Source organism: Conger conger, chromosome 19 (assembly GCF_963514075.1).
Source record: "Conger conger chromosome 19, fConCon1.1, whole genome shotgun sequence".
Lineage (NCBI taxonomy): Eukaryota > Metazoa > Chordata > Actinopteri > Anguilliformes > Congridae > Conger > Conger conger.
This window is the reverse complement of record NC_083778.1, coordinates 2,391,794-2,402,195: the sequence shown is the minus strand read 5'-3', so window position 1 is coordinate 2,402,195 and position 10,402 is coordinate 2,391,794. Positions and strand designations below refer to the sequence as shown.

Here is a 10,402-nt window from a genome sequence, read left to right as displayed (position 1 = left end):
TCTGTGCCCTGATGGGAGCCAAGGCCCAATCATCCTCCGGAGTTCATCCCCAAACCTACGGTCAGACCAAACAGATTACATTACATTATTGGCATTTGGCAGATGTTCTTATCCAGAGCGACATACAGTTGATTAGACTAAACGGGAGACAATCCCCCCCTGGAGCAATTCAGGGTTAAGGGCCTTGCTCAAGGGCCCAAAGGCTGTACGGATCTTATTGTGGCTACACCGGGATTAGAACCACCGACCTTGCGTGTCCCAGTCATTTACCTTAACCACTACGCTATAGGCTGCCCCCAGATGAATCAGGAGTTGGGGGAGGGGGAGGGGGGAGGGAAAAACCTCCATTGTCTCATTGAGAAGTCCCCCTGCAGGTATCTGACAGTCGGTTCTCTCTATGCATTCCACTTATGGCACCATGTTGATGGTGTGTTTGGCCAAAAAGTTGACCAGAGCAATCTCTTCCAGTCACAATTCCAATGATATTTGGCAAACTCCAGATGCTTGGTTTTTGTTTATTATGCTCAGTTTTTGGCTCCCTTTGTACTGCCCTTCCAAAGAGTTTTTTCGTATGCAGGTGGACTGGTTATTTTTGGGACTTGGTGACCCCAAGATGCAATCAATCTCTGCAAATGTTAAACCATGATCCATGGGTTCTTTATGGCCTCCCGCTTTCATCCTCCCCATCAGTTGCATCCTGTTCCTGGCAAATCTGTAATGGAACCGTTTATTATTTTTTATCATTTATTATTATATTTTTGGACCCATTACCAAAAATGACTTGTGAGGGTCAATGGCCATATCTATTTTGAATTGACAGCTCTTAGGACGCGATGGATTGACACTATAATTCCTGTAGACTGAGATGTAGTTTTAAGTTTTATATTAGTCGAGGTTTAGCTGCATAGGGCTTCAGACTTTGTAGCCAAACACTGTACGAAAACCTTTTAGAAATAAAAGTCTCCCGTGTCTGTCTGTGCTGGTGGGAGGAGTCCTGGCTGACTGCAGTGACGCAGAGTTGGTATATATGGAGAAAATGTAAATGGCGGGTGCTGATTTGTTATTACGAGTGTTTGAAGTGTGATTGGTGGGGGGAGGGAGTGTGCTGTCTCAGGGCCTCAGTCTCACTCAGAGCTCAGAGGTGCAGGTGTGAGGATCCACTCCGCTCTGTAGAATGGTGCGTTTGTCTGCGCTGAAGATGGAGAGATGTCTGCTTTTCATCTCTCTCTCCTCCCTCCTCCTGCTCTCCACAGCCAGTGAGTACCAGCTTCATCCTCCTCTCCTGCTTCTCCACACCCAGTCAGGGTCAGAGACTGGGGGCCAGGGCCAAGGGGTCAGCGGGTCTGCTGGCCCAGTAAGATCAGGGTTATAGGCAGCCTTCAAACACCACAAATCACTGAATAATCAATGAAGTAGGAATATTTCCCTGCATGATTCATGACGTAAACTAATGTGATGGTGTTGATTTAAAAAAGTATTTCTGTATTTGATTCACTGGTTGTAAATTAATATATTGAAAACTCTACGTATATAAAGTCCAATGTAAAATGGTCTTTTTATAATTTTTCATGTCTAGATAAGTTGCCATCTGCTTTCTCCTTAAAAGTCTAGGGCCAGCTTGCTCTCTCAAAAATACAACCTGCAGTTTAGTGTCCGATTTGTCATGAGATGGTATATTTTTTTCCTTATTTTGTGTAGTTGCAAGTTTGTGAAAGTCTGAAGCCTCTGGCATGTTTTAACTGAACAGAAATGTGATGCACTGTCTTCACAGTGATACATTTGTTTTTATTTATATATATATATATATATATATATATATATATATATATATAATGTATATGTGTGTGTGTATATATATATATGTATGTATATATGTATGTATATATACATATATATGTGTATATATATATATATATTTATATATTTATATATATATATTGAATGTTTTAATGTATATATAAATATATATAAAAACATTAATTATATTTATTAATTCATATCCTTTATTTAATTTAATACACTTTTCCTTATTTTGTGTAGTTGCAAGATGGTGAAAGTTTGAAGCCTCTGGCATGTTTTAACTGAACAGGAATGTGACGCACTGTCTTCACAGCGATACATTTGTTTTTTTAATATATATAAATCTATATATAAATGTATACATTTATATCCATATTTATATATATATCTAAATATATAAATATATATAAATGTATACATATATTTATCTAGATTTATATATATATAATGTTTTTATATATATTTATAAATATATATAAAAACATTAATTATATTTATGAATACCCTTTATTTAATTTTATACACTTCCTTATTTTGTGTAGTTGCAAGTTTGTGAAAGTTTGAAGCCTCTGGCATGTTTTAACTGAACAGGAATGTGACGCGTCTTCACAGCGATACATTTGTTTTTTATATATATAAATCTATATATATATAAATATAAATATAAATATATATAAATATATATAAATATATATAAATATATAAATATATTTATATATATGTTTTTATATATATAAATATATATAAAAACATTCATTATATTTATTAATTAATACCCTTTATTTCATTTAATACACTTTTCCTTATTTTGTGTAGTTGCAAGTTTGTGAAAGTCTGAAGCCTCTGGCATGTTTTAACTGAACAGAAATGTGACGCACTGTCTTCACAGCGATACATTTGATTTATATATGTATATATATATTATATGTATTATATATACATATATACGTATATATGTATTATATATACAGTTAGGTCCGGAAATATTTGGACAGTTTATTTATGATTATATTCATTTGTTCAATTACTTTAGGTTCCTTGAAATGAGGGGACTATATATGAAAATTATTGCAATTCCTAAACCCTTCCTTCAATTTTGATGTAAATACCCTCAAATTAAAGCTGAAAGTCTGCACTTCAATTGCATCTCGATTATTTAATTTCAAATCCATTGTGGTAGCGTACAGGGCCAAAATTATGAAAATTGTGTCACTGTCCAAATATTTCCGGACCTAACTGTATATATAAACATTAATTATATTTTTAATTAATATTGTTTATTTTATTTAATACACTTAGGAGATGAGTACATATTAATGAGTACAGCAAAAAAACGGTGGAACACCTGTGGAAACTAACTTCAAAAGCAGGGCTGAAGCAACGTGTAGTCAAAGTCAGTCTTCCCATCTGGCATGAAATTATAATATCTTTAAAATAATATCTAAAACCTCTACTTCTACCAGCAAATGCAAAATATTTTATTTCATGCCCTCATTCGATTTATTCTGGCATATTTCATACAACATCTTAAAAGCAGTTTCTCTGTTTTATTAAACTGTAAATTATTCCAATTGTCTTGTTAAATCCCGTCTGTCTTCCAAAGAACCATCCCTCCCCATCTGCTGGGGTTCATGTTCACAACCCCAAACAAGTCAAACTCATCCCTCAATTTCACATGCCCAGTATTATTCAAAAGAAGGCCTGCTCTTTATTTTTAGTAATGATAAATATTTAATAATAATAAAACATTCTGAGAATGCATTTAGATGCTCAGCGATATAAAATGGAGGGTCTCTTTCTTTTCTCACTCTCACTACACATGAAAGACGAGAAACAAATGAACACTAACCACACTAATTACTAAGAACTTCTTGTGCGGGGGGGAACTAAACACATTTACATAAGTACATATTTATTAATTTATTTAATAAATGCTCTTTGTGCTCCATGTCACTCACTGTCCTGAAGACGCTGGTTGGCTGTGTTGTATTCTGCTGCCAGTTCACGGCAGTTAACTGACTGGGGAGTTTCGGCAGTTTTTTTTTTTTTTTTTTACTCTGGGAAATTGTACAATTCTCATTTCAATGTATTTTTCAGAAAATGCAGCTCTATCTCAACTTCATTGAATGCTCACACAGCCTCTCCTCCTCGGGAAACCGTGTTTAGCGATGTCGGCCAGGTGGTTCGTCAAGGTGGTTCTTCGTCTTTTGTCAGTCACCGTGGTCAGATAATGGTGTGCCGTCTATTTAGGGCCAAATAGCATTGCATTTTGCTTTGTGTTTTAGTTTGTGTGTCCCAATAGGTGATGCAGTTTTATTTGTGCTGTGTTATCATTTGGTTACCTCTGATTGAATTCACGGTGATGCTGTCCTGAGGTGTTAGGGGTGGTTAGTGAACTGTGCCTCAGGAGCCATTGTAATGGTGAGATTTGGGATTGCTGTTTTTTTTATTCTTTTTTTTTTTCCAAAATTTGATTGCCCTCTTTGTATTTTTATTAATAATGGATATTGGCCTTATTAATTAATATTAATATTGTTTGTGGTTTTTCTTTGTACTTGTAAGAGATTGTTACAAAACTGGTGAAAATGTTTATCAATTAGTGAGTGTAGGTTGTAAATATGGTCAGATGTGCTGTGATTTGGTAAAAATCCAATTCCACTTTTACTCAAGACATTGTGCTTAAGAAAGTCTTGATAAAAAGACTTAGAAAGAATTAATAATGCTACAAAGAACCTTCCCCAGATTGCTTTTTCGGGTAGAATTTTTCAATGCCTAGTCCATATTTCTCCATTTTGTATGGCAAATTCTTCATTTTTATTATTATTATTTTCTTTTTTCCATTGTTCCCAGAATCGGTTTGTGTCTGTGATTGTTTTGTGCCTTTTTGCTTCTGAGCGTACGTTTACAGTATTTTAGTCTAGGCATCAATGAACCAGGTTTCATCTTTGGGATTTCTTTTGACAATTTCATTTGGGTTTTTTTGCTTTTCTTCTAAATTAATAATTGATATTTATTTACAGTACAAAATTACCTGCCAATTGCTTTTGGAACTGTTGTTTACTGCTCTCTCTCTCTCTCACTCCCTCACTTTCTCTCTCACTCTCTCTCACTCTCTCAGGCAGCACGGATGTGAGGCTGGTGAATGGTGGCAGCCCCTGCGCTGGGAGAGTGGAGGTTTATCATCGGGGAGAGTGGGGGACAGTGTGTGATAATTGGTGGGGTATGGCTGACGCTGGAGTGGTGTGCAAACAGCTGGGCTGTGGAGATGCTGTAGATGCACTAGGAGGTGCTCACTTTGGACAAGGGTCTGGGAGAATATGGATGGGTGCTGTGCTCTGCACTGGATCAGAATCCTCACTGAAGCAGTGTCCGTCTGGAGGATTGGGTAAATATCCCTGTAATCATGGACAGGATGCTGGAGTGATCTGCTCAGGTAGGATTCAGCATTATTCAGCTCTTACAATGTTCTTCACCCAACTCGGGCGGCCTGTAGCGTAGTGGTTAAGGTAAATGACTGGGACCCACAAGGTCGGTGGTTCAATCCCCGGTGTAACCACGATAAGATCCGCACAGCTGTTGGGCCCTTGAGTAAGGCCCTTAACCCTGCATTGCACCAGGGTTATATATTGTATGTCGCTCTGGATAAGAGTGTCTGCCAAATGCCAATAATGTAATGTAATGTAACTCAGCACTTTAAAAACAAAAACTTTTGGTCCGCCACCACCCCCACTCTTCGGGGGCCTTAACTTTATTTTTATTTCTATGCAAAGAAAAAGTGCCAGGCCAAACGTACAAACAGGCGGCTGGACATCATCAATAAATAGAAAAATACTAGTTATATGTATATCAAAAACAAAGGAATAGTAAAGATTTTTTTTTTAAAATAATAATAATAATAATAAAAAAGTATAAATAAATAACATAATTAAAAAGCAGCCAATAAACCACCGAATTACTGGTGGAAATTGGGTGCCTCTAGACCGCCTGTTGGATTTGGTTTCTGAAGGGCAGCCAGTTATATTCTTGGTTTCTTGTTTTTCCAGTAGAAAAAGTTTTAAAAGTTTTAAACCAGTTAGAGGGTAGTAGGTGGGGATCATGTTAAATAGTTAATTTTTTGAATAGTAGTAATTTTTACTGTACTGATTCTGCCTATTAGGGTTAATGACAGTAGGTGGCATAACGTCTGCTTATTAAAGGGGGGGGGGGGGGTGTAATTTTTAGTGGAATAGTTTGGGCAGTCTAGGAGAGATGTTTATTCCTAAGTAAGTAAAGTTTCCTGTGGTAAAGTTTTGGCCAGTGTGCTGTTTGTTTCCATATACATGTATGCTTGTTGATTTACTCCAGTTGCGTGAATACCCAGCACTTTGTATTTACATGAGAATATATTGCTTTTCATGAATGTAGTCATAATAATACATACATCTGCTGTTCATGTTTGTTCAGAATGGTAGTGGAATGCTGGGTTGGTAAATGTGTGCATTGCTACATTTACTGAACTAATCCAGAATTTACACAGGTTAAGAATCTTATATTAATGTTTCTGATGGTCTTTTTCCATAACTATTAGAATTGTATTTTTTTTTTTAAGTCTGTCTGTTTTTTTTATAGGTGATTGGCTCACCTCAGACTACAGTAGATTTGTGATTGGCTCATCTCACACTGCTGTACTCCATGTATAATAGCTGTGCAGTCCTGTGTTCTGACAGCTGGTGTGAATGTTGTCTCTGGAATAAGGTGCCGGACATTTCTGATGATTCTCTTTATTTTCTGTTCTACTGCAGAGGTCAGGCTGGTGGGCGGGGCTGACCTGTGCTCTGGGAGTGTAGAGGTGCATCATGGGAGCTCCTGGGGCACGGTGTGTGATGCTGACTTTGACCAGAAGGACACAGAGGTTGTGTGCAGGGAGCTGGGCTGTGGGGCTCCTAAAGAGCTGCGTGGGGCAGCTGCATTTGGCCAGGGTGAGGGCCAGGTGTGGGCAGAGGAGATTCAGTGTAGAGGCAACGAATCACAGATTAACTTCTGCCCCACGGCACCCTCACAGAATCAACCCTGCTCCCATGGAAACGATGTGGGCCTGGTGTGTTCTGGTAAGAGAGCTCTCTGCAGTGCATTGTCATAGTTTCAGCAATCATTTCACATTATTCCTAAACAGATTACATACATTTATATTTAATGAGGTCTTTATCTTGATCTCTGTGGGAGTTCAATCAGTGGGAAGTTTATTTAATATGTTGGTCAGATGCTAACCACACTGTTAGCCTCTTCCTTATGTTTCCTTTATTATCTCAGTGCTGGGCAGATGCTAATCCCACTGTCTTGTGTGTACAAAGATTCCAGGCTGGCTGACGTCCCTGATTGATTTGATAATTTCCTAAAGTTCTTTCCTTTTTTCCTTATGTTTTGACAATCTGCATCAAACCAGGTTTCATCTTTGGAATTTTTCAATTCTTCAATTTTTCAATTATTATTATTTTTTATTTATTTTATTTGGACAATTTCAATTGGGATTGTTTTGCTGTTCTTCTAAATAAGTAATAGATATTTTGTACTGCCATATTCACTCCTTCTTTACTGTGAGTGTATGATGTCTAATGTTTAATTTTGTGGGTGCCAATTGCTTTTGGAACTGTTGTTTACTTCTCTCACTCTCACTCTCACTCTCTCTCTCTCTCTCTCTCTCTCTCTCTCTCTCTCACTCTCTCACTCTCAGGCAGGGAGGATGTGAGGCTGGTGAATGGTGGCAGCCCCTGTGCTGGGAGAGTGGAGGTTCATCATCGGGGAGAGTGGGGGACAGTGTGTGATAATTTGTGGGGTATGGCTGACGCTGGAGTGGTGTGCAGACAGCTGGGCTGTGGAGATGCTGTAGATGCACTAGGAGGTGCTCACTTTGGACAAGGGTCTGGGAGAATATGGATGGATGTTGTGTTCTGCACTGGATCAGAATCCTCACTGAAGCAGTGTCCGTCAGGAGGATTGGGTAAATATCTCTGTAATCATGGACAGGATGCTGGAGTGATCTGCTCAGGTAGGATTCAGCATTATTCAGCTCTTACAATGTTCTTCACCCCACTCGGGCGGCCTGTAGCGTAGTGGTTAAGGTAAATGACTGGGACCCACAAAGTCGGTGGTTCAATCCACGGTGTAACCACGATAAGATCCGCACAGCTGTTGGGCCCTTGAGTAAGGCCCTTAACCCTGCATTGCGCCAGGGGAGGATTGTCTCCTGCTTAGTCCGATCACTGTATGTCGCTCTGGATAAGAGTGTCTGCCAAATGCCAATAATGTAATGTAATGTAGCTCAGCACTTTTTTTTTTTTCGGCCCGTCACCACCCCCCCTCTTCGGGGGCCTTAACTTCATTTTTATTTCTATACAAAGAAAAAGTGCCAGGCTAAACGTACAAACAGGCGGCTGGACATCATCAGAACATAGAAAAATATTAGTTATATGTATATCAAAAACAAAGGAATAGTAAAGAAAAAAAAAATATATAATAATAATAATAATAAAAAAGCATAAATAAATAACATAATTAAGAAACAGCCAATAAACCAGCGAATTACTGGTGGAAATTGGGTGCCTCTAGACCACCTGTTGAATTTGGTTTCTGTAGGGCAGCCAGTTTTATTCTTGGTTTCTTGTTTTTAAGGGTTGAATTTTTGGATCAGTCCAAAGTTTTAAACCAGTTCGAGGGCAGTTGGTGGGGATAATGTTAAATAGTTAATTTTTGGAATAATAGTCATTTTTACTGTACTGATTCTGCCTATTAAGTTCAAGTTCAAGTTCAAGTTACTTTATTTGTACCCGTATGTAAATTTGTTTGCAGAGAGTCACACAATACTTAAAAAAAACACATAAAATACAACAAGCGTATAAAGTGCAGGGTGCAAAAAGTGCTCAGGGGTTCCAATCCTCCAGTGAATCAGTAAATACAATGCAGAATAGACGCATCAGACAGTGGAAAGCTTATCAGCGCTCTGACTTAGGGTTATTAGGGTTAATGGTAATATTATCCAATATGTAACATATGTTCTTTAATGCTTTTTAAAAGGAGGGTTGTAATTTAAGTGAAGTAGTTGGGACAGTCTAGGAGAGATGTTTATTCCTAAGTAAGTAAAGTTTCCTGTGGTAAAGTTTGGGCTAGTGTGCTGTTTCTTTCCATATACATGTATGCTTGTTGATTTACTCCAGTTGCGTGAATACCCAGCACTTTGTATTTACATGAGAATATATTGCTTTTCATGAATGTAGTCATAATAATACATACATATGCTGTTCATGTTTGTTCAGAATGGTAGTGGAATACTGGGTTGGTAAATGTGTGCATTGCTACATTTACTGAACTAATCCAGAATTTACACAGGTAAAGAATCTCATATTAATGTTTCTGATGGTCTTTTCCCATAAGTATTCAAATACTTTATTTTTAAGTCTGTCTTTAATTTACAGGTGATTGGCTGACCTCAGACTACTGTAGATGTGTGATTGGCTCATCTCACACTGCTGTACTCCATGTATAATAGCTATGCAGTCCTGTGTTCTGACAGCTGTGCTGAATGTTGTCTCTAGAATAAGGTGTATGTAATTTCTGATGATTCTCTCTTTATTCTCTGTTCTACTGCAGAGGTCAGGCTGGTGGGCGGGGCTGACCTGTGCTCTGGGAGAGTAGAGGTGCATCATGGGAGCTCCTGGAGCACGGTGTGTGATGCTGACTTTGACCAGAAGGACACAGAGGTTGTGTGCAGGGAGCTGGGCTGTGGGGCTCCTAAAGAGCTGCGTGGGGCAGCTGCATTTGGCCAGGGTGAGACCCAGGTGTGGGCAGAGGAGATTCAGTGTAGAGGCAACGAATCACAGATTAACTTCTGCCCCACGGCACCCTCACAGAATCAACCCTGCTCCCATGGAAACGATGTGGGCCTGGTGTGTTCTGGTAAGAGAGCTCTCTGCAGTGCATTGTCATAGTTTCAGCAATCATTTCACATTATTCCTAAACAGATTACATACATTTATATGTAATGAGGTCTTTATCTTGATCTCTGTGGGAGTTCAATCAGTGGGAAGTTTATTTAATATGTTGGTCAGATGCTAACCACTCTGTTAGCCTCTTCCTTATGTTTCCTTTATTATCTCAGTGCTGGGCAGATGCTAATCCCACTGTCTTGTGTGTACAAAGATTCCAGGCTGGCTGACGTCCCTGATTGATTTGATAATTTCCTAAAGTTCTTTCCTTTTTTCCTTATGTTTTGACAATCTGCATCAAACCAGGTTTCATCTTTGGAATTTTTCAATTCTTCAATTTTTCAATTATTATTATTTTTTATTTATTTTATTTGGACAATTTCAATTGGGATTGTTTTGCTGTTCTTCTTAATAAGTAATAGATATTTTGTACTGCCATATTCACTCCTTCTTTACTGTGAGTGTATGATGTCTAATGTTTAATTTTGTGGGTGCCAATTGCTTTTGGAACTGTTGTTTACTGCTCTCTCTCTCTCTCTCTCTCTCTCTCTCTCTCATTCACTCACTCACTCTCACTCTCACTCTCACTCTCACTCTCACTCTCACTCTCACTCTCACTCTTACTCTTACTCTCACTCTCACTC

The 10,402-nt window shown here is 38.3% G+C and overlaps 1 protein-coding gene across 3 annotated transcripts in view; it reads left to right on the top strand.

The window, feature by feature from the left end:
* Positions 1-1,133: 1,133 nt before the first annotated feature.
* The window catches only part of LOC133118952 (deleted in malignant brain tumors 1 protein-like), a 33,788-nt gene continuing 24,519 nt past the window's right edge, over positions 1,134-10,402 (top strand). For 2 of the 3 annotated variants that reach the window (XM_061229269.1, XM_061229270.1), the window contains exons 1-5: positions 1,134-1,256; positions 4,919-5,233; positions 6,582-6,887; positions 7,511-7,825; positions 9,424-9,729. In XM_061229269.1, the coding sequence (XP_061085253.1) occupies positions 1,175-1,256; positions 4,919-5,233; positions 6,582-6,887; positions 7,511-7,825; positions 9,424-9,729 (1,324 nt within the window). In that variant the 5' untranslated portion in view covers positions 1,134-1,174. The remainder of the gene's footprint in view (positions 1,257-4,918; positions 5,234-6,581; positions 6,888-7,510; positions 7,826-9,423; positions 9,730-10,402) is intronic. The other variant, XM_061229271.1, reaches the window with a different exon arrangement.